Genomic DNA, 27,791 nt, shown 5'->3' with positions numbered 1-27,791 from the left:
TGGCCATGAACTATAGACATTGTCTTACAAAAATATGCCACTGACTTAAAAGTGGTCTACATGAAGGGAGCACAAGTTATCACCCCAGAAAGAACATGTTCAACAGGCAAGGAGTAAGAACATCTTAAGCATCACTCTAAAGACAAGTTATCTCTGAGGCTGCTTTGATCCAACTAGCAGTGACATGATTATTATGGTCCTAAATGTTATATGCATTCATTCAACAAATACTTACATATTCTAGTTTCCCAGCAGCGTAGCTTGTTAGTTGTAATCTTTGCTTTGACAACACAGGGGAAACTAGAAACAAATGTTTAAGAAGGAGGACAATCTGTCACTTTTCACAAGTTATTCATCTAACAGTAGGGGCTTTTAAGTGTCAGTCCAGATAAAGCAGTTCTTATTCCTTTAATGCAATTTATGACTCAGTTTTTACAACCATTTTAAGACTATGAGCCAAAAGGGAGACAGGAGGAAACTTTCAGACATTAACTACTCATGTAATCCTAAAACCACACTTTTACACAGATTACTAACTAATCAACATGTTACATCACTAAAAAAAAAATAATTAGGACTGTAAGAAGTGAAATTGAAGAAATAAATTTTATTTTTAATTTTCAGAAGTAAAAAAAGTTATAATACTTTAACTGTTAACAAGGCTTAGTTGATATCCAGTTAACCTAATACTGCATTAATGTTTTTATTCTTTTCTTGAAAATACTCAAATACACCTGCATTGTGCTCTTTTAAAAAAATAATAAGGATACTTGCATTTAAAAAGTTTTTTGAGGAAGAAAATTGTACAACATTCATGTTTTTCATGACACTGAAAATACTGAATTATATGTCAATTTATCTCTTAGAAGAAAAAGCAGCATAATTAAAATCACTGGTTCTCTTATCTTCAATTCTCTCTCCACAAATAAAACCTATCACTTTTCACAATAAAAAAGCAAAAAATAATATACAATCAAAAGGAGCTAAACTGAAACTCTTTATCCCCTTTGTCAAAAGACAAATTAATTGTGGGAGATGAACATAACAATCATCACTGATTTTTTTCTTTTACCATTTAGCTCTGGTTCAGAAGATAAATAATAATCTATAATCCACCAGTGTATACAAACTTCTTGTCACATTTTCCCTTATTTTGTAAAAAAGGAAAATAGGTTTAATGTTTAAAAGAAGCATTAGTGTGATATTATTACCGAAAAACAATTTTGCTATTATCACAGCTCAAAAAGTACCCACAGGAATCTTTCAGGAAACAGGTTACTGTCCATTTCACAAAATGTGAAATTAGGTGATCATAAATACACAAGAAACACAACACATTTTTTGTCCTTAGTTATATTGCTCCCTCCCGGCCCAAAATTCAGATGAAGACTAAACAACTTCTGCAGATCACGTCTATCTATTTTAGCAACTTAATGTAAATGAAAAGCAATCTTCATTTTAAAATAAATATCATAACACCATTTTTGAAACGCAAATGAAACTCTCATCACATAAGAGAATGTCAGTATCAAATTTTTGTATCTTGACAATTAGGTACCATAATCAATGAATATAATTTGAAGCTCTCAAATTATTTATTTTCAATTCAAGTGAAGACAGTTAGGCCACTGCAGTCATTTCCTCATCTGAATCACTTGATTCATCGTTTAGTTCCAATTCCCCCAAATCTTGGTCTACAGTTATAATAGTTTTCCTCTTGCACTTCTTGGGAATTGCATCATTAGCGCAAATTTTTCTCATTTTAATGTTTGGTAGTTTCTTCAGATCAAAGTCCCATTCCCTAGACAAAAGGGAAAAAAAAAAAAGAGTGCAGAGTGTTGGTAAGAGTTAATGTGGAAAAACAGGAGATAGTAAATTTTCGAAACTCTGAGGATCCTACATATTCAAAACTTCAAAAGCATTAAAGGAAAATATTAGGCACAAATTACTAGAAAGCTGTTCTATTCTTTCATCCTCTCTAACCTGAGTATCTCCTTCTCTCAGGCTACCCAGATCAAGAATTGCAATCAAAAATAGGAACTGTATCATACCTGACAAATCTCCAAAATACAGTCAGAAGAGGTTTTCCTTTTCACACACAGAAGTACATCCCAGTTAAGTTTCAGTAATCAACTGTTATTCTTATAATGGAAAATTTTCAGTTTTTCAACCTCAGTATTTTATTAATTACTTTAGAAGTAATGTGAATATTGTTTTGGGAACTGAACTCTTAACCAGAAGGCTATACTCATCTCTTTTCTTGTTTCTGGCTTTGGAGGAGGTAGAAGATATATTGTTTTAGAAATAAAGAGCATATTTATATATTTAAGATTACAGGCAAAATAAAATTAAGGTATAAAAAGAATCTTAAACTCCACACACTTAAATTATAAATACAAGCTATACATAAGCTCAAAAGTGAACTGCACCTTAAACATGACAGATGAATTCTATTAAAGCTAATTTAGTTTCAATGAATTCAAAAGTATAGACAATGACTGGATTTAAATTTACCTAATTTCAATTAACATTAAATATAAGACCCCTCAACATGGTCTAGTTAAGACCAAAATGATTAATAAAAATCTATGTTTAAAAACTAAAAAACTGCTTGTTGATTCATTTGTTTCTTATAGATTCCAGATATTAGGCCTTTGTTGAATACAAACAATTTGAGAATATTTTCTCCCATTCTATAGGTTGTCTGTTTATTCCCTTGACAGTTTCTCCTGCTGTGAAGAAATTAGGTCCCATTTGTCAATCTTTGTTTTTATTGCAATTGCTTGAGGCCTTAGCCATAAATTCTTTGTCAAGGCTGCTATCAAGAAGGGTATTTACTAGGTTTTCTTCTAGGATTTTTACCGATTATCCTAAGTGAACTAACACAGAAACACAAAATCAAACACTACATGTTCTCACTTATAAGTAGGAGCTAAACATTGGGTACACGAGGTCATAAACAAGGGAACAATAAACACTGGGTAATACAATTGGTGGGAGGGAAACGGGTAAGAGGTAAAAATACCACGTACTGGGTGCTATGCTCACTACCTGGGTAATAGATTCATTCTTACTCCAATCCTCAACATTACACAATACACCTTTGTAACAAACCTACACATGTACCTCTGAATTTAAAATCAAAGTTGAAAAAAGAAAAAAAAAAACCTAAAAAATCGAAATCCTACTCAGTAGTTTCCCAGTTTACAAAAGAGTACAACTAGAAACCACTGGACAAAGCCGGTCTTGGTGACTTAACCTGTTCCCTGGAGTCATTCCTATAACCATCTTCTCTGCAAAAGAGGCAGCTACAGAACAGCCTGGGGATATGACTCTGAGCCATCACGTCTGTTGCTGTTATTTCTTTTTTTAAAAAATAAAACTGGGGAGGAATAGTGAGATCACATACTTTGAGGTACTATAACAGTGTACCTTAAACCATTTTGAAAAACAAAAAGCACACCAGGTCACTATCCTGTCGGTGCAGATCAACTGTTTGTACGCCCAACTTCACAAAATTCTTACTTGGTCTGATAAAAAAGAAAAGGTTAAAAGAAACCCGATTTTCTTTTAGTTCTACCAGCTAGACTCAAAGGGGAAGAAAGTTCACCTGTCAGGTATACTTTACACACAGCTTCAGGGGAACAATACAAGACAGACTCACCTAAATGTTTTCAGATTACTTGCATTTAGAATGTCTGGAATCTCTGGAAAAGAAAGTAATTTATCTCCATGAGGCAATGTTTTCTAAATTACATAATTTTATGTACAACAAATAATAATTTTTAGCAAGAATATCCAACAGAAAACAAAATTTCAAAGTATTGCTGTAATTAACATGAAAAATTTGCAAAAGGGGTTAGTTTAAGATAACTTAAGAAAAATCCTATTAAATGATAAATTCTAGCATAGAATCCATGAAATAAAACAAAGTTATTAGGCCGGGCATGGTGGCTCATGCCTGTAATCCCAGCACTTCGGAAGGCTGAGGCGGGCGGATCACGAGGTCAGGAGATCAAGACCATCCTGGCTAACAAGGTGAAACCCCATCTCTGCTGAAAATACAAAAATTAGCCGGGCGTGGTGGTGGGCACCTGTAGTCCCAGCTACTCTGGAGGCTGAGGCAGGAGGAAAAAAAAAAAAAACCAAAGCTATTAACAAAATAAACCCTGTCCTTTTTTAACAATAAAAGGTACCTGGCAAAGTATAATTGTCAATTCACTAAAATAACATGCCAGGTTGTATATTTTCTCTTCGTGAAAAGTACAATGTTTTCAAACATATAATCTACCTTCACAAGGTAGAATTTATCTCAGGAATGCAAGAATTAATGTTTAAAAAAAAATCACATTTTTCCAAATGTGAAAAAAAGACTTTTTTAAATTAAAAAAAAAATTTTGCTTAAAGAAGTTCAATAAAACTTAAACCCATTTTTAATAAAAACCAGATATATGGTAGTTCTTTACCATATTTCAAAAGTTCATCATAAACCAATATGCATGATACACTTAAATTGGTGAAATACAAGAGGCACGAACAACAAAAACTGGAAGGCTGCTGCAAATCTCTGGCCAATTCAATACAATGTTAAATGAAATTTAGTATCAAGTAATAAAGAAGATAAAATAAGCATGTTTGCTACAACTGTCTATTGACTTTTACAATAGTTTCAGAGAATACCAGTATGAGGGGCTAGGTGTTAAAAGGTATAAATAAGCACAAAAAAAGTTTTTAAAGGAATCTTAATGAATCAGAAATAGTTACACCACATGAGGAGGGGAGAGGGGATGGTTATATCTAGTCTTCTCAAAATCTTATCAAAACAGAATTTGGTGACAATTTCCCCAAAGGGAAATTGACACCTGCAAACTCGTCAGTCTGTTCACCAGACCCATCCCCTGATTCTGGGAAAAGCACTGCAGCATAGCAGATCTGAATTTTAGTCCTAGCTGTATCACCAACAAATGGTTTACTTTGGATGTGCTCTGATAAATACTGCCAACTCATCTGGCTGCTACATGTCAAACAGACTTTAGCCGGAAAGACTGGAGGCACAGAGAGCAACTAGGAGGCTATTACAATGGTACAGGTGAGACGATAGTGGCCGGAACCAGGGAAGTGGGAGGTGGTAGTAGTAGTCGTCAAAGTCATCAGATTCTAAACGCTTTGCTGATGGGCTGGATGTGGACTATGAAAGCGACTCTAGAGTTTCTGATCTGAGCAACTGGGCAGGTGGTGATGCCACTGACTGGTATAAGAAACCTGCAGGAGGAGGAAGTTTTAGGAGAAAAGCTGGCCTTTGTTTCATGACATGTCAAGTCTGAGATGCCCAAAAGACATGCAAGAAGAGAGTTTGAGAAATCCGTATGTGATACTGCAAATTTGGAGTTCTGGAGACAAGTTAGGGTTGACAAGATCAATGTTAAAGTAATCAGTATTACTATCACAGTAAAAAGACATGATGTCACTGTCACAAACTTGATAGTTTTGTTGGGAATATAGGGGGAAAAAAATCCAAAATTTTTCTAAACCCTCACAAAAAAAAAGACATCAAAGGAAGAAAATCAAACGAAATAAACAAGATCTAAAATAAAACCTTTGAAATCAATCACAAACTGATACTGCTATGTCATATAAAAGGAAAATAAAAAATCAGTGAGCACACCAAGGCCATATCCTTCAAACTGCTGCCGCTCCCGCTCCATCGTCTGCTTGATGACGGTCTCCCGGGAACAGTGCCGCCTCCCCTGCCTGTCCCTGATACTGTTATGTAACTCAATCTGCTCCAGCTCACTGCTGAATCGATTTAGGTACCTTAAAAATAAGAAAATGATTTCTGTTACATACAAAGTCTATATATTGGGCTTACATTACTTAATGGAAAACTTAGTATCCAGCCTTCATGTGGCCTTTAAATGTTTATGTTTCTCTGAGATCCTCAGGTCCTCAAACCTCTTTTACCCATTCCCTGGATAACTCGACCATTTCTTTAACTTCAGTGACCAAATCGCAGCCTTCTATCAAACTGCAGACCCTCACATTCAACCACCATCTCCATCTGGATGTCCCCTAGTGGCTTCACCATTAGCACATCAAAACTGAACTTGTCATCACCCTGTCCCCACCTACCCCCCACCAAACCCCCTCCATCTCCTGGGTTCCCTATCTCAGGAAACAGTTGTCCAGACGAGGAATCTGATGGCTTCCTTGACTGCTCTCTATCCCTTTTATTCCACACTTAAGTTTTCACTAAACACTGAGACTTCTACCTTCTTAATTTCTTTGGAATCTTTCACTTCTCTTTATCATGCTATGAGCCAAGCTGAGGCCACCATCATTTCTGGCCTGGATTGTTACATCAACCTTTCAATGGTTTCCTGGCCAGAGTCATGAACCTCTCAGTCTGTTTTCTTCATTCTCAATGTGTCCCTTCTAATGTTAAGTATGATCATTTCAGTTGCTTGCTGTAAAAGCCTCCTATGGTTCCTAATGTCCTTGGACAAGGTCCCAACTTTTAGACTGACATCTGAGGTCTTTCATGAGCTAGTTATCACTTATTGTACCTGCCACAGTTCCCTCCTTGAACTTATTTTAGTCATATTAAATGTCTGGCAGATCACTAAATATGTTATCTTTATTCTCACTTCTGGGCATTTTAAATATTCTTCTTTCTTGCTAGGGGTTCTTCAAACTACCTTGCCTCGATCTGCTAACCCCCAGCTTTCAGCTGCCAGTTTAGATGACACTTCTCCAGGAAGCCCATCCTGATCCCAAGAAAGTGGCCTAACTACCACTCTGAGACCCAAATAGGTTACAAACCTCCTATAGTGACTAAGCCAGGAAATAGTCTTCCTGATAACAAAGCCCATTTGCTCTTCCGCAAATCCTAACAGAGCCCTGTGTCTTAAAGAACCAGGCTGGACAATTCCCTTTTCTGACCCTTTGCTCATAATATGCCCAGTGTTTACCTTTCAATTAGTTCACAAGCATCTTTCTTTGAATATCTCTTTTTTTGGGGATCAAGATGATTTTGAAACCATTGCAGTTTTTCACCTATAAACAACAAGTACCAAGACAGTTTACCCCACAAGTCATAATTTAAGCAAGTAAATATTCATTATCATTTTCAACATTAACATGTTTAAAACAGAACCAAAATTTATGTCAATGTTAAACGTAAAGCCTTGTGTGGGCTCAAAGCTAATTAAACCAGTCTGTCACAAATTAAACTGTCAGATTTTAATTTAGAGAAGAGAGAGGAGTGGGAGGGATGCTCTTCTGTATATATTTCTTATCCAATATGGATGCAAAAAAGGAAAATGATTATTTAGTCGAGCTTGAACTTCTAAGCATTTAAAAGCAAAGGATAGCTTGTCAAAAATAATAAAATGAAAACTCCATTAATGATGAGAATGATATTTGCTGAGTATTTAATAAGCTGTAGGCACTATGTAAACAGCTTTATAATCCCATGAGAATTAGTACTATTATTACCCCCATTTGTAGATGAGAGATGTTAAATGACCTGTCCAGGGCCCCAAAGTTAGCAAATACATTAAGCATGTAAGAGCTGCCAGGTACTGTGTAGAATAATTGATATATATTACCAAAGAGACAACAAAATTCATCCTTGTGAGTAAACCTGAGCGTCAGGGTCACTTTCAGTTAGATTTCTCAAGATTACAGATCAAAAAAAATCGCCCAGCCCTGTATACTGAGATCCCATTTAAAAATACTATTCTATTACCTGATGAAGCATTGATGGGAGTTCAAATACCTTTAATTTTAATAAAAGAGCCTAACAGTCAGTATTTAAATCTCAGACTTGTGAGTAAAAAATTACTAGCAATAAATCTGACCAAAAAAACAGTGACATGACACTGAGATACAAACTGAAGATGTGTATGTCCACTTCATTAAATAAATATGAATTGTTGTTTCTACCTAGGTCATAATCCTTCATAATTCTAATGGTTAGGGAGATAAACATCAGATAGATGGACAGATGGATATGAATGTTATGTGTAGACAGGGAGGTAGGTAGATAAATATAAACTGTTTCTGGAAAACTGAGCTAGAAATCATTAACACTGTTTATTCCAAAAGTTTAATGATTGATTTGCTTTGTTTAGATCAAGTCTGATCAAATTCACTTTGATAAAAACAGTATTTCACTAAAAGAGTAAAAAGAAAAATAAGTATAGGGCAGAAATGCCCTATCCTCTAGCCAGAGTTTCAAATAAGTAAACCCACTTACCAACAAGGTTGAGACGCAAGGCCTTTTCATTCTTCAATCTTTGAAGGAAAGGTAAATACATGTGTTAGAAAACTTCCAAAGCAAGTTTTAAAACTCTGACAATAACAACAAAAAGAAAAACTGCCTAAAGAACTCTAATTAAAAGGTCATTCTTTTACAAATTTGAAAATAATTTTGTTAACAGAAACATTAAATACCATGCTTCTCTTTTGAATCACTAGAATTTTATCAGAAACTTCTTTTAAGCACCTCAATGTCTAAAGGAAGCCTATAGAACAAACCAGTTTTGAAAACATAACTGAAAGCTTTTCTGAATTATGAACATTCAGATGGTTCTGTAATATGAAGAATACTTGAGCACAAGAGTAATGCAAACCTTCTGGAAGACTGAGTGCTGCCACCAAGATCAAAATGCACTACTGTCATCTTTTAAATTTCAATAAGAACAAAACAGAATGGTTACTTTCAATGAATTTGAAAAGAATTATAACAAACAAAAATTTCATTTATGCTCAGGAAGTATATAGGTAATACATGCCTCCTATTACTGATATTCTAAACACTTATTCATTCAGGAGACCTCTGGATACCAAGTCTTTGCCAGACTTTAGTTTCTGATAGCCCCAAAGGATACAGCCATGAACAAAAAAAAATCCACTGTCCCTGTCCTGAAAAACCTTAAAATCTAAGGGCAATAAAAACATGGAGAAGCATACAGAGCTATAAAAGCATATTTAAAAAGCACCTACCATATGTTTTAGGATTTGGGAAGGTATTCCAGAGAAGCAAACTTTAAGCTGAGACCTGAACATGCAGAGAAGTTATTCAGGATTAAAAAAAAAAAAAAAAAAAAAAAGGATAGGGACTACGGGAATGGTAAAAGAAAAATCTTAGCCATAGGAGAAGACTTTGTATAAAGCAGGAAGTATACATGGCTTTTATCCACAAAGAAGTAAGCAAACCAGATTTATCCTCCCATTTTACACAACTAGAAAACTGGAGAAATAAAATGAAATCTTGTTATTATTATTATTATTATTATTATTATTATTTTTAGAGACAGGGCCTCACTGTGTAGCTCTGGCAGGAGTGCAGTAGTGCTGTCATTGCTCACCGCAGCCTCAAACTCCTGGGTTCAAGCAACCATCCTGCCTCAGCCTTCCATGTAGTTAGGACTACTGTTATATACCACTATGCCTGGCTACTTTTTTTTTTTTTTTTTTACTTTTATTTTTGTAGAGACAGAGTCTCACTGTGTCACCCAGGCTCGTCTCAAACTCCTGGCCTCAAGCGATCCTCCCACCTTGGCCTCCCAAAGCACTGGGATTACAAGGATGAGCCACCATACCAGGCCAAAACCTTCTTTATATAACATTTTTAAGTTACAGAATAGGAGAAAATATTCATAACACAAATAACAAAGGACTTGTATCTAGAATATATAAACAGTCCTTACTACTTAACAACGGATAACCCAGTACCAAAAAGGCAAGAGTCGGACAGATTCTCCATCAAGAAAACACAAATGACCAAAAAGAACCTAAAAAGATGCTCAACATCATTAGTCATCAAGAAATGAAAATTAAAACCACACTGAAATACCACTACACACCTACTAGATTGGCTAAAATTAAAGAGAAAAAAAAAACCCTGACAACATAACATGTTAGAGAGGATATACAGCAAATAGAACTCTCATACTCTGGTGGTGAAAATGTAAAATGGTACTACCACTTTGAGAAAGGTAATTTCGTATATACTTAAATATACACAAAATGATCCAGCAATTCTTATATACCCAATTTCTTATATACTTCAGCAAACATCTTAAGTATGTTAACCTAACATCTTATAAACTGAATTTCTTATAAACTCAAACATCTACCCAACAATTATAGTTCTAGGAAGTAAAAGAAAAATGAAAACATACGTCCACACAAACACCTGTACATGAATGTTTTACAGGAATGAACTTTATTCCTAATAGCAGAGGTTGACAAATATTTTCTTCAATGGTCAAGTAGTCATGTTTTAGGCTTTGGGGGCCATGTACCTGTCACAATTACTCAGCTCTGCCACTGCAGCATGAACGCAGCTATAGAAAACACAAAAGGAACCAGCATTGATGTTTTCCAACAAAACTTTTCATAATAACAGGTGGCTAATGCCTTAGCTTGCAGACCTCTGATAATAGCCAAAAACTAAAATATATCCAAACAAACATAGACAGTGAATGGATAAGCAAGGTGCATATCCAGTGAATGGATATAAATAAATTGCCTGAGGATGGAATATTCCCAATAAAAGGAAAGAACAATTAATACACAAAACGACCTGGATAAGTCTCACAAACATTATGCTATGTGAAAGACGCTGGCACAAAAAACCACATACAGCATGATTCCATTTATATTAAACATTAGAAAGTTAAATCTCACCTATCAAAATAAAGAGCAAATTAGTGGCTGCCTGAGGCTAGGGGTAGAGGGTGAGGACTGACTGGGAAGATGCATAAGGGAATTTCTAGGAAGATGAAATTGTACTACATACTGATCAGGGTGGCTACACCAATGTATACAATTGTCAAAACCCAAAAACTACACTTAAAATGTGTTTACTTTATTATATATTAATTATACCTCAAAGTTGATTTTAAAAAACAAAGAACACTTCATAAAAAGTTGGAGAATGGCTCTGAGGGGAATTTGTTCCTTTTAAATAAGGCTGGAGGGAAGAATCTAGTTAGAAGTCCAGTTGCAATAATTCTGAATGGGCTCAATGGGAACCTGAACTTACAGTGGTATCAATTGGAATGAAGAAAAGTAGAGAGATTTGAGAATTATTTAAAACAGTACTTGCATGTAAATATGAAAAAATTCTTAAGACAATGTGTAAACATGATTTTTAAAGAGAATCAATAAGATTAATTCTCAAAGGTAGTTGTTTCTGAGATTCTTACCTATCATGCTTAGTTTCCTTTGTTAATCTTCCATTGAGTCATTTTCATTTGCTATCTAGAATTATTTGCCAAAATGTTGCTATACTGCAAAATCATAAAACAAAAATCACATCATATCAAAGAGCCACTTGCTGCTTGTAAATTATTCATTGTCGGGAATGTGCTAGTCTTCAAACCATCCTAGTTCCTGTCATACAGTCTTAAATCAGAGCTTTTCAAATGTTGAAGATAAAGAATACGCTTGAACTTTTACTCTAGCATTGTTAACCACTCCTACAGTATCTTTTCTGAGGTCTGCCAACAGCCATGTGAGGAACCTTGGAAGCAGAAATTCTCCCTAGCAAGCTCTGAGATGAATGCAGTCCCAGACAACAGCTTAGCTGCAGGCTTGTGAAAGATGCTGAGTCAGAAACACCCAGTTAAGTGGCAATGGGATTCCTAACTGATCCAGAAACTGTGTTTGTTTTAAGCTGCTAAATTGTAGCAGAATTTCTTATGCGGCAACAGTTACTAAAACAACATCTGGTAACTGCTATTCATTTCTAAGAAGCCCCAGGTACCCAAGTTCAAGTTGTCCTGTTGGTACCTTCTTCAATCACCTTGCTTAAAGTTGTCCCAATCATCTGAGTATCTTGTCACCAATCATCTTTTGAAATGAGGCAGGGAATCAACAGTGTTTCAAAGTGCCTTTTGTGACCACATTCCCATTTAAAGTTAAGTATGACTCATGGTTACTGATGCTGCCACTCAAAAAACTGACATCTATAGTGGCCTAAGCCTATGATTTCATAACATAATGTTAAGTACTATTAAAATTGTATATTTGGTTCTAGAGCCATGACTACTAAGAGAGTGACTTTTTGAAAATAAATTTTAAAAAGGGAAAAAATCCAATCTGCTTACAACATTGTCCAAGCAGAAAAATTAAGTGCTTTCTACTTTGCATTACTAAAAGAAAAGTCTTGGCCAATAAACAGAATTTTCTTAAGACAATATGTATATATATCAGATTAGCATGTTGTTCTGTTTTATTCTTCCATAATTTTTCTATAACGCTCATTCTGTAAATCAATACACAACATGCTGAATATACCTGACAACATACAAACATTCTAGGCTCACGGTCACAATGACAGTGAACCAAGTACTTAATCATATTCTAAAGCAGTTACTTGCTAAAATATTGCATATTATACCACTGGTACTATATGTAAGGTAAGCAGTTCATAGACACAGAATTAAACAATCTTTAATAAAATGGTAAGCAAGTTGCTTCCCCCTCCTCCATTTTCTTTTGATCCTTTCACTTTACATTAAGGACAAAAGTGTGGGTTTATTTTACCAGTCTTCCAACCTTCACCAGATCTTTTCACCAAACATATACAAAAGTTATGTCTCAGCCTCAGACCATTTACAGCAGGTAATAGTATCTACTCGATTTTAAGAGAGAAAAAGTATCTCCTTTTTAAAAAACGGTACTTAAGGGAAAATAAATAATGGTATAGGTCAGTGAGTCTCACAGTGTGGTCCCTAAACCAGCAGCAACAGCACCAGCATTACCTGGAGACTTGGAAATGGAAACCCTTAAGCCAGAAACCCAAACCTTCAGAATAGAAAATTCTAGGGGTTGGAACAAACAGTTTTAATAAGCTCTACAGATGTATTTCATGTACTTAAGTTTGCAAAATACTGATATATATGAGAGCACAAACTGCAAAATCACAGTACTAATAAATCATATTAAAAAGATACAGCAAAAATCATAAAAGTGATGCACAAATAGCTGAAGTTTGAAAACTACTGTGCTAAAGCAAAACTGCTATCATCACAGTAAATCTTTATGTTAAAAAAAAAAAAAAAACTACCCCGCAGAAAATAAAGAAAATTTGACTCTGCTATCACAACACTTATTTCCTTCTAGCCAAATCACTGCGAAACAGCTAACCTTTACTATATAAGGCTTATCTTAAGCAAAGAATCAACATTTAAAAATATACTGGTTTCCATTATCTAGCATGCAAATGTATCTAACACTCATGAAAATGGCAAGGCTATTCTAAAATAGTTAAAACGATGACTTTTATTTGAACTTCACTTCATTTTAAGGAATCTTCGAAACAGCCTTCTTTCTCCTCCTTCTCAGTCTCACTTGTGGAATGCTCCTTCTTTTCCTAACCTCTAAATGGTAGAGGGCCACTGGACTCAGTAATTGGCTCTCTTCTCTTTCCTGTCAGTTCTCCTTAGGTGAACTGATCCTATCCAGTCACACAGCTTGAAATCCCACATGGATGCTGATCGCTCCCAAATTTGTGTCAATACCCCTAACCTATTCTCTGAACACTAGACTCGACATATCTAACTATCCATTCCACATCTCCTCTTATATGTCTCATGGGCACTTTAACCTATATGCCTTATATATAGACCTCACATTTTTCAACTCTCTGTTCAAATATAACTTCTTCAGAAAAGGCTTCCATGACTATCCCATGTAAAACATAACTTCTCCCTCACTCTCCATCCCATAACTTTTTAAATTTTTCATGGCACTCATCACCTACTGCTACGTAAATTCCTTATCTCTTTTAGGTAAGCTCGAAAAGAGTAGAGTCCTTGTTCAGTTTCACCCTCTGCATACAGAACACACTCAATAAATATTTATGAAAGGGAGACAATACTGTGAAAGGATATATGTTTGAAAGATAAATGTATAAAGGGGCTTTTTACCAACAAGTAATACAAATGATGAAAAGATACTTACTTTTCCTTTTTTTCTTGTTTGTGGGCCTCTCTCGTAATTTGAGCTGCTTTTCTACTATATGGATGGATGACTTTTTTTTCCCGTCCTGTACTTTTTCCCTTTGGTGCTTTAGGCTAAAATGTATGAAAACACATGACACATATAGTCAGATATGTAAGTGCCTTCAGTCACAAAAATCTTCTTTACAAATAAATTTCAAAAACAGTAATATGACAGAAATACAGTAAGCCAAAAATATTACAACAAAAATCAGGAGATAAGCCAGACTCATTAAGTAACTCTAATAATCTGTTGCCACGGTAATGACAGAAATGATATATTCAGACATGCTCTCCAATGACAGAAGAAAGGCACAGAAGGAGTCAATAAACTCAACTCTTCAGCAACATGTTCTATCTTCAAAGAAGATACAGGGACTACAGATAGTGAGGAGACTCACAGCCAGAAATTTGTTACAGTTAAGAAAATTAAGGGGGCAGAAGGGACGTGGATGTATTAGTAGGGGCTTGATTGTAGATGTTTCACATGGAACAAAGCAGGCAATGAATCATGCAAAATCAAAGCTGGGCTCATTGCCTGTACAAATTAGGAATAGAGAAAATAATAGAAGCCATCTTAAAATTAGTATATCCAAAAGGAAAAATGTATCATTTTCCCACTGAATTAGTATATCCAAAAGGATATACTAATTTTCCCACTGAATTAGTATATCCAAAAGGAAAAATGAATCATTTCCCACTTATGCCAGTTAATCAGATCACAATTCATTAGGTCCTCCAAACTAGACATCTCAGGTTTCTTTTATTCCTACATAATCCTGTATCTTACCTCACCTATAATGATTTAGGAATCATATTTGGCTCTCTGTAATAAAAAACCCCAAATAATGGCATAACCCAGATTAAGTTTGGTTCTTTATTGTTAAAAGTAGGAGCTGAAGGTTCTGTTCCACAAAGCCCTTAGGGATCCAGGGTCCTTCCATTTTTTTGTCTACTAGCCTCAGGCTATACCTCCTATCTAGTTCAAGAGAGCCTAATACCAGGTCTACACTCAAGCCAGTATGAAGCAGGAAAAGAAAAATCTGAAGGTACATCCCCTTTTTTTAAGAGCATGACCTGGGAAGTTGCAGATCCTTTTGCTCACATCCCACTGACCAAAATTGATTCACAGTGTTACATGAGGGAGAGTAGTAAATATAATCCTTATTCTGTGAGAAAAAGATCCATTCATATAGAAAAACAGAAATAATATATTAGGGAACAGCTGGCAGTCTCCAATATACCTATTCCAGAAAAAGGCCAAGTGGCTTTATAATCTTCTTCAAAATTATTGTCAATTGCTTAATTCAGTCCTCAGAATCTTTCATAATCAGGATAGTCTTTAGATTCTCCCCACTAGTCCTTTCTTCGGCAAAGCTACAGAGCTTGTCTTCATAAAACACTAATATAGTGAAGTCCCTCTCCCCTGCTTAAAGCGCTCCACTAGCTCACAGTTAGGTCCCAAGTCTTTAGCACAGAAACAATCTAGCCTCAACCTGCTTCTCCACCATTATTTCCCATGCTCCTCTATAAAAAATTCTTCACCCCATTCTTACTGAACTTCTCACCATTCCAGAACATACCAAGCTATTTCTTAACTTCCTGAGACTGCACTTGTTATTACCTCTGCCTGCAAAATACTTTACTTGCCCTTTGATAAGATGCAGCTCAAAATTACTTCCTTTGTAAAACTAGGCAGAACTATTTAAAATAACCGCAAATTCCTCATTCACAAATATATTCATTCTTTCAACACTCACTGAGTGCTCTGCTCACTTTTTGATAAACCTGAGAAGATATATCCACATCTGAATCTTAGGGTATCACTGGAAGTTGGTTACAGGTATAGGAAAATAAGTAGAACCATCATATAACAGAGTATATGTACTCTCTTATGTATCTCTCTGCTCACATGGCAAGTGCAGAGGAGAAAGGGAGGTGTAATGAGGAATTATTGAGATTAAAGTACCTAGCAAACATGAATCAAGTAAAAACTTGATTCAGGACATTTAGCAGGCTGCCTCTAAGATGGACCCAATAAACCCCACCTGCTGATCCTCATGCCCTTATGGAATCCCCTCCCTTTGAATGTGGGCTGGACCTACTGACTCACTTTTAATGAAGAGCATTTAGCAAAAGCAATGAAATGCCAATTCTGAGATTAGGTTATCAAAGAACTCTGGCTTCCATCTTTCTCCCTCTCAAGGAAACCAGCTGTCGTGTAGTGAGCTGCCATATGGAGGGGCCACACGACAAATAACTGAGGGATGCTTCCAGGCAACAGCTAGTGAAGAAGTGAAGCCTGCAGTTCAACGGTCCACGAGGAGCTGAATCCTACCAAGAACCAGCTTAACAATCCTACCAACAGCAAGCTTAGAGGTAGATCCTCGGCCAAGCATGGTGGCTCATGCCTGTAATCCCAGCACTCTGGGAGGCTGAGGCAGGTGGGATCACTTGTGGCCTGGAGTTCAAGTCCAGCCTGGCCAACATAGCAAAAGTCCATCTCTACTAAAAATATAAAAATTTGTTGGGTGTGGTGACATGTGCCTGTAATCCCATCTATTCAAGAGGCTGAGGTGGGAGGATAGCTTGAACTCGGGGGGTGGAGACTGCAGCAAGCATAGATGGCACCACTGCATTCTAACCTGGGCAACAGGGTCAGACCCTGCCTCAATACAAAACAGAAACAACAAAAAGAAGTAGACTCTCCGCAGCTGTGCCTTGAAATCACACCCCCAAGTAACACTTTCACTGCAACCTTGTGAGAAACCTTGAGGGAGAGGAGCCCAGTAAGCCATGCCTGATTCCTGACCCAAAGAAAGGCAGAGATCATAAATATTGGTTTAAGCCATCAAATTTTAGGACAACTTGTTACACAGGAATAAATGACTAATGCATGACCAAAAAACGAAAGCAAAGATGCATCCTGTGAAAAGAGATCTGATCCCACATATCATTATTAAAAAATGCTTAAAAATATTTTAAAAATTCACAAAAATCCCAAGAAAGAAAATATAAAGTCTCTGAAGCTGCTAAAACTGAAAATACATTGCCATGAAGTTCCAGCAATATGTTCAAAACTACAAAAAATGTCCTTTAAAGACTCAAAAACTTTCTTTAGGGAAAAGAAGTCTGATACCCCTTGAATATAAAAACGTCCTCATAGCTTTATACGATCTTGGCTAAAGAACCTTCAAGACTTAGTACAAAGAAGGTACAAAGTAATTAACTTATTTTTTGACTCAACTGTAAGTTATGATTCCTTATAATAATTTATTCATGAAAAGGTTGCCTCAAGGCAGGATATGAATATATAGTGAGACACAGAAATATGTACAATAAAATTTACTATATTTCAAAACACTTTCATATTTTTCAATACATTAAAATTTGGAAAAAAATGCTTCAATAGGGAAAAACTAAAGTAAAACTCTATCATAAAATAACTGACAGACCGTTTTGAATATCTATGCCTATGAAAAGACTCTGGCACCACAGAAATAGTCCAGTTAGAAAACCTGCATTAAAAGACTCTTCCCTACAGTCTTTTGTGACTATTTCAAAAAATTCAGTCTGAAAGTCTATTATTTGGATTCATAACTAGAAGTAACAAAAAAAAATAGTTTATTCAAAATGACATAATAGAGTTATTTTAGGGGCAATATGCTTTAAATATTCCTGTTAAAATCATAAGTAACAAAAAGGAACTTTGCCTAAAAGACCATCAAGTTGAGCCGCAGTCTAGGCTCAACTAGAGACAGAAATGCCATTTAGACTACTCAGTGAAACAAGAGACATAAAGGAGTGATCATTTCACCAAACACATTTGAGGTACACAAAGTGTACGTAAATACATTTTTTTAAAAGTGTAAGACCAAACCCATGCCTACAACTGAGAAAGCTTAGAGTGCAATACCGTAAACACCATATATCCTTAAACATAAAAATACAGGCATGCCTCACTTAACAGGGATACTTTCTGGGAAATGAATCAGTAGTTGATTTCCTTTTTATGCAAATATAAAGTGTATTTACACAAACCTGGATGGTATAGCCTACTACACACACAGGCTCCATGGCATAGCCTATTGCTCCTAGGCTTTAAACCTGTCCAGCATGTTACTGTACTGAATACTGTAGGCAACTGTAACACAAAGGTAAGCATTTGTGTATCTAAACATGTCTAAACATAGAAAAGGTAAAGTGAAAATATGGTATTATAATCCTATGGGACCACCATCATATATGTGGCCCACTGATGACCAAAACGTCATTATGCCGTGAATGACTATAAATTACAGTAAATGATGTACCAATTTTACACCAGTGACATGATGGAAATGGGATGGACTAAGCAAATCTACACTTTTTTTTGCAGTGAATCTTCACTGCAAAGATAGTAGTGAAATGCACTAGTGAGCCCTAGTGCATCTTTCTTCCTTAACAGATAAATATGATGCAATGACAGGTGTCAATGACAAATAATTAATTAGTGCTTCCAAGAAGACCTTAATGGTTCCATACATAAGCTTTTCTAAACCCCACCCAATCTTCAAAGACCACTTAAAGGTCAAGTTCCACTGCTCCTTGAAGGGATCCAAGAATAATTTCATATCTCAGTAGCCTTTCCCTCTTGGTAGCATTTACCATTTAGCACCTAATAATGTACTGCACTGCTCAGCATTAATTGTACATTTGTGTGTTATTTCCTTAATAGCAGCTCATTTGAGACTGCAAATATGTCCTGAGGTTGCAAATTACAGTTTGAGAGAAGTAAAGAAAGTCGGATGCTGCCCTGAGTGAGCATTTACTGAGCATCCACTTTGTACTGTACAATGGGCTACTATGAATTAAAAATATTAAGTATGTTCTTTAAAATAGTGTGAGGTATCAAATATAAAAGTAATTTATAAAATAGCTCATGATAGTGCTTTCCTTAACATTAAAAGAATATCTTAATAATTCTCTAATGCAGACTTTAATTTTATCTTCATTTTAGATTCTAACATCTAGTTCAATTTATGTTATTCCAAACTTACCTACTAATGTCTAGTCAGAATAAACTTCTCCCACATTCTCAACTGCCACTCTTTACACTGCAACCTCATATTAATATATATATATATTTTAATTACTCAGCACACACTAAATATATCATGTACCAGGATAAGCACTGAGGCTTCCAGATCAAAAACTGACATGAACTTGCCTTCATGGAGTTTACAATCTAGTTTTCTCAGGAATAGCTAACTTAGTAAGTGCTGACTAGAAAATGGATCAAAAGCATAGGGTCCTGACTCACTTTGGGAAGTAAGGAAAGGCCTCCCTGAGAAAGTAACCTGAGATCTAAAAATCAAGAAATTTACTAAACATTTCTCAATTTCCAGGCTACAAAATAAACCTACCACCTAATTAATATGGAAGTTAATGTTTAAATCAGCAAATCAAATCAAAATATCCTCCTTGTTCCCACAACAAAAGAGAGAATATGAAATAATACTGTTAAGTACAGATTTTGATCCAATATCAACAAACACTTGCATCACTGTATATCTCTGGATACAGATAATCAAACACTCTTTGCAACAAAAAATGAATATCTAAAATCAACAAGTTGAAAAATGATTGCCTTGCATACTGGTATTTTTTAATGGCAAAATGGTGAGAACTAGCAAACCTAAATAACAAATGAAAAGAAAAGCATTAAAATAAGCTGTAGAAAGAGACACATAAACAGACTGGTTTTAATTCTCTTTAACTTCAGTCAGAATGACCCAACCAAAGTTTGAAAGCAGAGTTTAAAGAGAAGAGCTCACACATTATAATTGTTTTACTCCTGTAAAAGTAGACAATAAACATAGTAAGAAAGAAGAAGTAGCGTGGTTTAAACTCATCTCACATGCAACCCCATTTAGGTCTACCTGGAATAATAACATATGAAATTAATATGTCACTAAGTGAGACGTCTATCAAAGACCAGAATATCATATTTGGGATCATAATGAAACAAAGATGTAACTATCAAGGAAGGACTAGTTCTTTCCAGAGATAAAGGTAAGTGTAGTCTCCCAAGGATATTCAGATGGGAGGCAATAAAGAAATAAAGGTGACTGGCCTGATCAATTTTAGTGATACAGGTCTACAATAAAAATAAAAATGTTTACCTCATTTAAAATTTCCTTCTGACTGAAGAAAACTTTCAAACAAAAGCATTTTGAAAAACTTTTGCCAGGTCACACACAAAATACATCAGTTTTTCCAACTTAAATGCAATAGTATTTGCCTTCTATCTTTTCTATGACATGGTACAGGCATACAGCCACTGGAATTCTAGCACATATTCATGTTTATCCTTCTCATTTCTGGGTCTTTTATAAGAAGTGAAAAACAAGATTGTAGCTCAAATCAGTTTGACAGGTTTACTGTATTTCTACCTAAATTAATTGCTCCTGGAAGAAACAGATTTTCTTGTTGGCCTGGCCCTGAAAAGGAGCAGGCAAATAGACTACCTACACCCTTAGATGAACAAAAACTCTGTGCCAGTCCCTGTCAGAGGCATTCTTTTTCATTGACAAAGTTATACAGCAAGAAAGAAAGCACTGTCTTGTTTGAGTCAATTCACCATCCACCATGACCACCCCAACAGACATACAGCTTTCAAAACCCTTATCAAGTAATAAATAATGGGGCCGGGCATGGTGGCTCAAGCCTGTAACCCCAGCACTTTGGGAAGCTGAGGCAGGTGGATTGCTTGCAGTCAAGAGTTCAAGACCAGCCTGGCCAACATAGTGAAATCCCGTCTCTACTAAAAATACAAAAATTAGCCAGGTGTGGTGGTACACACTTATAATCCCAGCTATTCGGGAGGCTGAGGCCAGTGAATCGCTTGAACCTTGGAGGCAGAGGTTGCAGTGAGCTGAGATAGCACCACCATACTCCAGCCTGGGCGAAAGAGCAAGACTCCTACTCAAAAAAAAAAAAAAAGAAAGAATGGATAAATAAACTATATGTTTCTTAAGTATTTAAAGTAGGATATTTCATTTATAAGCCTTCATAAGTCAGTTTTGGGATTTCCAAATGTACTTTTGGATTAGATTTAGTAGTGATTAAGAAAATAGTCACTAGTTAGCAAGCCTAGGTTCCAAGTGCTGAACATAAAGCGGATGCCACACACACACACAAAAGAAAATTTCTTAAAGTGTATATTAAGTAACAAAGTAAGACAAAAAATAACATTTGGTAATAATTCATCCTTTAGGTCACAATAGCTTAGCTGAGCTACTTATTTATTTGTAACTTTTGCTGTGTGTTCAAGTTTTAGATTAGCATTAACTATTTCAAGCACTCAAAAAATGTAAATAAATTCAGTTGGCCCTCCAGGTTTCACATCTGGGTATTCAACCAACAGAGGACAGAAAATATTCAGAAAAATAAATAAAAAATAACAATATAACAATAAAAATAATAAAAATTTTAAAAACAATATAATGACTATACAGCATTTACATTGTAATAGGTATGGTTAAGTATGACTTAAAGTATACAGGAGAATATGCACAGGCTACATGCAAAAACTACACCATTTTATATAAGGGACCTGAGCATCCATGGATCTAGGTATTCGAGTGTGTCCTGAAGTAATATCCCTTGATACCAAGGGACAACTATAAAAAGCATAGGAATCTTTTAAAAATTTGATATCTCACTCTGTACGCTAAGTTCCTCATAGATCACATTTAAGCATAAAAAATGAAACCACACAGATCTCAGAAAAAAAGATTTTCTTTCTTTTTGTAGAGGATTCTCAGAGAAAGGTCTTTCTAAACATTATATAAAATTCAGAAGATTTAAAATAACAAATCTACATAAAAACTTAAAAGTCTGAACTGCAAAACATAAACCAAGCTAAAAACAAACTACAAAAAACTTGCAACACAAAAGAGCTAATTCTATTAAGAAGTTATTTTAAGATTAATACGAAAAAGATCAACAAAAGAATACATACAAATCACAGGAAGACTAAAAACAAGTGTTATTTAAAAGCTGGAAAAACTTTAAAAACAAAAACTTCAATGAAATATAATTACTAATGTGTAATATTAACAAAGATAAAAAATTATTCACATTGCATTAGTGGGGGTGTGGGTGTATTAGTAATCTCATAGTTCAAGGGGGTGCAAGCCAGTACAGTCTTCTGGAAGGCAATTTAATAGTACCCATCAGGGCTAAACACAGTGGCTCATGCCCATTATCTCAACACTTTTGAGAGGCAAAAGTGAGTGGATCATTTGAAGCCAGAAGTTCGAGACCAGCCTGGACAACATAGTGAGACCCCGTCTCTATAAAAAAATCTAAAAAATTAGCCAGGCGAGGCAGTGTACCTCTGTAATCTTGGCTACTGGGGAGACTGAGGCATGAGCCCAAGAGTTTGAGGCGGCAGCGAGCTAGCTATGAGTGTGCCACTACATGCCAGGCTAGGTGACAGAGTGAAACTCTACCTCTAAAAAAGTTTTTTAATAAAATAAAATAAAAATAAAGATAGTACCCATCAAGATAAAAATAGAAATAGAATTTCTTGGTCAAAAATCTTTTAACCAAGAAATTCTATTTCTATTAATTTGTTCTACAGACATATTTACATGTGTACCAAAAGGGGATAAATAATCAATGCAGCAGTATTGCAATGTCTGTGGTAGCAAAAGAATGTAAACAATTTAAAGGTCTATCACAGATCGGGTTAAGTAAGTTACAGAAGCAAACAATGGAATATTCACTGTTTAAAAAGCAAGAAGTGGATCTATATGTACTTACATAGATCTATAAGATCAGGTAAGACAAAAAAGCAAGGGACTAAGGTGTCCAGCATATCATTTATGTAAAAAGAGAGGTTAGGGAACATACATATATGCTGGTACATACATATAAAGTATCTGAATCGATAGCTAAGAAACTGTTAACAGTGGCTGTTTCTCAAGTGAACCAGGGCATTAGGCAAGAGAGTTGGAAAAAGTCTTTGTGGCAGACAAAATAATGCTCTGCCCTCCTCCGACCAAAAGATATCCATGCCCTGATTCCCCCAGAACCTGGGAATATATTACCATATATGACAAAAAGGACTTGCAGATGTGATTAAGATCTTGAGATGGGGAAAATTATCCAGGTGGGCCCAATATAATCCTAAAGGTCCACGTAAGAGGAAGGCAGGAGGATCGCTGTCAGAGAAAATGTAACCTTCTCTAGAGGAAAATTTAAAGATGCTATGCTGCTGGATTTGAAGAGGGAAGGAGCCAAAAAATGTAGATGACCTCTAGAAATGGAAAAAATTCATTAGACCCCCTTAAAGAAAGACAGCTCTGACAAACACCTTAATTTTATCTCAGTTAAGACTCATTTTTGAACTTCTGACCTCCAGAGGTTTCGGGAAATGAATGCGTTGCTTGAAGCCACTAAATGCGTATCACTTTACTATGGCAGTTAATACAAAACTAATACAATTTTTATGAGCAACCATTTGTTAGTGTTTTAAACCATGTGCAAGTAATATTGTCTCAGAAAGACTGGTATACTAGGTAGATTTCCATTAATGTTTTTCTTTAGTTTTACTAACTTTCAGGAGCAAGTTTTCACTAATAGATAATCTCTATGAGATTTATTAAGCTGATTTGTTGTTGTAGCTCACATTTATAGATGTAGGCCCCAAAACACACAATCTCTACCATTAAAGTAGTCAGTAACAGTTAGTGCCCCACAGTAATGTGCATGGATAAATGCAGGGAGGATGATGGCACACTTTTCAATGGTACATAGTCCAGCTAGGGAGGGAAAGAAGCACACACAAGCTCTATGACAGGTTTATATAAAAAGGAGTATACCCATGGGTGCCTAGTAGTATAGTCTGAGCCATACTTAAAAATACTAAAATCCTGGCTGGGCACGGTGGCCCACACCTGTAATCACAGCACTTTGGGAGGCCAAGGCAGGTGAATCATTTGAGGTCAGGAGTTCAAGACCAGCCTGGCCAATGTGGTGAAACCCTGTCTCTACTAAACATACAAAAATTAGCTGGGTGTGGTGGCTGGCACCTGTAACCCCAGCTACTCGGGAGGCTAAGGCAGGAGAATCACTTGAATCCAGGAGGCGGAGGTTGCAATGAGCCGCGATCATGCCACTGGACTCCAGCCTGGGCAACAAGACTGAAACACCGTCTCAAAAAAAAAATAATGATAATAAACACTAAAAACCTTTTTAATGTAAAGAAGTGTTGAGTGGAATGGATTAATTTGAAAAGATTATTTATGTATAACAGGTAAAGTAAATTTTGATATAAAGATATGAACTTGCTGAGCTCCAGCAAAGATTTACAAGAAGAGAAAATTAATGAGCAAAGTAACAAGGATGAACAATTATAACCTGTACACTGTTACCATTTATTTATATAACTAAAGTTAATAACAATAACATTTACTAAGTGCCAGGCACTAGACTAAGCACTTTACATTTAATTTCCACAATTCTATGAGGTAGGTACTACTGTTATCCCAATTAAACAGATGGGAGGTTAAGTAATTTTGCCAAGATGGCAACTCAGGGAAAGAGAGGTGCCCAACTCTGTCCTCTGGGACCACATTCTGAGCTGTAGTGAAAGAGGATGCAGCAGAACCACTAATGAGGTTGTATCAAAAAAAATGACAGAGCCAGAAATGAGCCAATGAAAACAGGTTTATATGCCACTCTTTCGACTTCTATGCCAAAGCAACACACTTCTACTATACAGCCTGATAAAAAGTGAAGCTCTGATAGTCAAGGACAACTACAGTCAAATACCAATCAATCTCCCCAATCACTCAAACACAATGAGATGTAATTGCTTTCATATTCCACTCTGAAAAGGGGAAAAAAATTAACACTATAAAGAGCTGGAAATCCCACAAGCAAAGTGACAAGCAAACACTGAATTTACACAAATGTGTGCAATCTAAGGTACAAAAAATGCATCAGCGGTGGATCAAAATAAAGCACAAAAAACTCGCGAAACAACGAAAGAACCAGACTGTAAGACCAAAATGGCATACAATGAAAAGAGAAAAAATGAAAAGAAACAAAGAGGCCACATTGTGGACACAATATCATAACTTCTGACCAGATTACAAACTTTTTAAATTTTGTTTTTATTAAAAATTAGTTGAAAAAAACATACAGCATGTTTCTATGCAAGAATTACTCTCAAGAACACGATTAAGTAAAAAATAGGCAAGAAGAAACAACATACAGTTTCAGAATACAAATATATGTAGTAACTATAAAGAAAAGTAGTGAAACTATAAATACAAAACTTAGATAATGTTTGCTTCTTAAGGTTTCCTGAAAGTTACAGGTTCAAAGAAGGTAACAGGGCTTTCAAAGGCTGTGTTTTATTTCTTAAAACTACATAATGGGTAAACGAGACTTCCTGAAACTGCTAATCTTTACACTTGAAATGTGCTTTAGAAACACTCTTTTGTATCTACTCAATTTTTAATAAAAGCAACAAAATTGCTTCAGTGCCCTGGAGGGAATGGGGGCGTAACGGCAGGATTTAGGGCACTAACGAGAGACGAACGGACGCCGAGGAAGAGGCGACTAAGCCCATACTGAGTCTACCTAGACCAGAGGGGCAGAGGTGTGTGGGGCCAGCGATCTCAGGAGTTTTGCCAAACTCCCCGATGCGTTACAATGGAAAGGTGCCGGGTTTCCCCCCAGGAAGTAGTGACTAGCGAGAAGTTAGGCACAAGGCAAAGAGGAGCAAGGCGACGTGTGAGCACTTCAGCACTCGGACGCGGAACTCTAAGGTCCAGGCGTTGAGCCTGGGACTCGCCTCCCAGAGGCTTCGCCCCGTACCCTGCACACTCTCTTAAAATAAATGCTTTGCATCCTCTCCTCTCCTAGGTTCCCGAAACCGCACCCTCCCTCTCTGCCTGCTCAACAAGAGCCTTCCGGGGAACCAACCCAGCGGTTCGGGGGAGCAGGAGGGGGCCCACCATGGTGCCGTCCTCGTGGCCACGGAGCAGCTCCGCACTCAAGACCCAGGTAATCTCACCAACCGCAGGAGCAGCAGCTTACAAGAGCACCGGGCCGAATCCCACGTGCGGCCTGAGAAGCCCGCGCCGACCCAACCGGAACAGGAGAGGGAAGTGCGTTGCTTTAAAGCGTCCCCGTTAACTGAGACCGCGTCTTTTTCGCCCGTGTTGGGTTTTTAAGCCCTAGCTGAACGGACACCCGGACCTGCGTGCTCGCTGGGAGCGGCGGGAGGGAACTTGCGGCGGGAGGCTGAACTCGGCCTGGCGCTGAGTGCGAGGCTGGGGATTGGAGCCCGGGTGGAGACGCTACACGCTCCCGGCCCGTCGCATTCCGGCCCCAAGAGCGGAGCTTGCCCATCTGTCCCAGAGCACGACTCCAGGGCGCAGCAACCTCTTCAGACAAGAGGTTCCCTCTTGCGGGCTCCCGCATCTCAGGGGCTGGGACCCTCTCAAAAGGGCTGCTTGGTATTGGCTCCCCCGAGCTCTTGTGCGGCACAGGCTCCTGCCTTCCGCTTTTCCACGCACTAGATTACCTTGGGCAAGTCCTTTCCTCCATTGAGTCTTTCTTTGCCCTGCCCCGCCCCGCCCCTCTTCTCTTTTCTTCTCTTTTCTTTTCTTTCCCTCCTTCCCTCTTTCTCTCTTTCTCTCTTTCTTTCTTCCTCCCGGGTTCAAGCGATTCTCCTGCCTCAGCCTCCCTAGCAGCTGGGATTGCAGGCGTCCGCCACCACGACCGGCTAATTTTTTTTTTTTTTTTTTTGTATTTTTAGTAGAGACGGGGTTTCGCCATGTTGGCCAGGCTGGTCTCGAACTCCTGATCTCAGGTGATCCGCCCGCCTCGGCCTCCCAAAATGCTGAGATTACAAGCCTGAGCCACCACGCCCCGCCGAATCTTAGCTTTATCCGGAAAGGCCACTTCCTCATATTCAAGGCCTCTTCCAACCCAGTTTTTGTTTTCTTCTCACAGCATGTGAGAGTCTTTGTTTCACCCATACATGTTAGAATTCCGTAGACAATGTAATCATTCAAAAACTGTTTATTGAATGCCTACTGTGTGCCCGGTATTGGGGATACTCCAACAATATCCCTCACTCAGCTCATTTTCCAGGGGAGGGCGCATGTAAAAATAATATTATTTCAAATAATATAAGTAATAAAAATTAGCTGGAGGGGGCATGTAGAAAAGCTGTTTTACACATGGTGGTCTCTGTGAAGTCCTCTTTTAGAAGTGATAATTGAGCAGAGACCGGAATCGTAAGAGAAAACTAGGCATGGGAAGAAGCTCCAAGCAGGGTGAAGCTGGTGTGCCTTGATATGTGTGTGCAGCTATTACCGGTTGAGGGTAGTTGTCTAGGTCCTTGGCGTTTTGAACAAATAATTGGACAAAACGCACAAATAAAGCAAGGCAGCGAAAGCAGAGATTTATTTTAAATGAAAGTACACTCCACTGCATGGGAGCAGACTGTAGCAAGCTGCCCAAAAGCACGGGTTGCAGAATTTTCTGGGGTTTAAATACCTTCTAGAGGTTTCCCATTGGTCTGCCACAAGTCTGATTGGTTGAGGAAGGGAACCAATCTGAGGCACTTTCATTTTTCAGCTGCCACACAGAAAAAGAAGGGCTTGCAACTGACAGGCAGCAACTGCCACGCAGAAAAAGGAGGGGCTGAAAGGGGAGTAGTCTTTCAACTGATATCCCGTCATGCACATCCCGTCAGCATAAATC

General features: G+C 37.1%; 1 protein-coding gene across 2 annotated transcripts; it reads right to left on the bottom strand.

The window, feature by feature from the left end:
- Positions 1-587: 587 nt before the first annotated feature.
- On the bottom strand, positions 588-27,659 carry TMA16 (translation machinery associated 16 homolog). 2 transcript variants are annotated; one of them, XM_024246520.3, is made up of 7 exons: positions 26,033-27,659; positions 13,978-14,090; positions 8,258-8,295; positions 6,969-7,053; positions 5,666-5,814; positions 3,665-3,707; positions 588-1,801 (listed from the first exon to the last, which is right to left on the bottom strand). In XM_024246520.3, exons 1-7 carry the CDS (start codon positions 26,033-26,035, stop codon positions 1,621-1,623), a joined length of 612 nt encoding a protein of 203 aa, XP_024102288.2. In that variant the 5' UTR covers positions 26,036-27,659; the 3' UTR covers positions 588-1,620. The 2 variants fall into 2 exon arrangements, with proteins under 2 accessions (XP_024102288.2, XP_054410646.1); XM_054554671.2 differs by having other exon boundaries at positions 26,277-26,557.
- Positions 27,660-27,791: the final 132 nt, after the last annotated feature.

This window comes from Pongo abelii, chromosome 3 (genome assembly GCF_028885655.2).
Source record: "Pongo abelii isolate AG06213 chromosome 3, NHGRI_mPonAbe1-v2.0_pri, whole genome shotgun sequence".
Taxonomy (NCBI): Eukaryota; Metazoa; Chordata; class Mammalia; order Primates; family Hominidae; genus Pongo; species Pongo abelii.
Note: the sequence above shows the minus strand (reverse complement) of the source record. Positions and strands in the feature narration are given on the sequence as shown.

Coding starts and splice junctions, on each gene's coding strand:
- TMA16 (XM_054554671.2), bottom strand. CDS start 26,501: ATGCGGGAGCCCGCAAGAGGGAACCTCTTGTCTGAAGAGGTTGCTGCG. Junction 14,091..26,276: donor CGCTCCCAGCGAGCACGCAG/GTCCGGGTGTCC, acceptor CATACATTTTAG/CCTAAAGCACCAAAGGGAAA. Junction 3,708..5,665: donor GTTTGAAGGATATGGCCTTG/GTGTGCTCACTG, acceptor TTTCTTTTCCAG/AGATTCCAGACATTCTAAAT.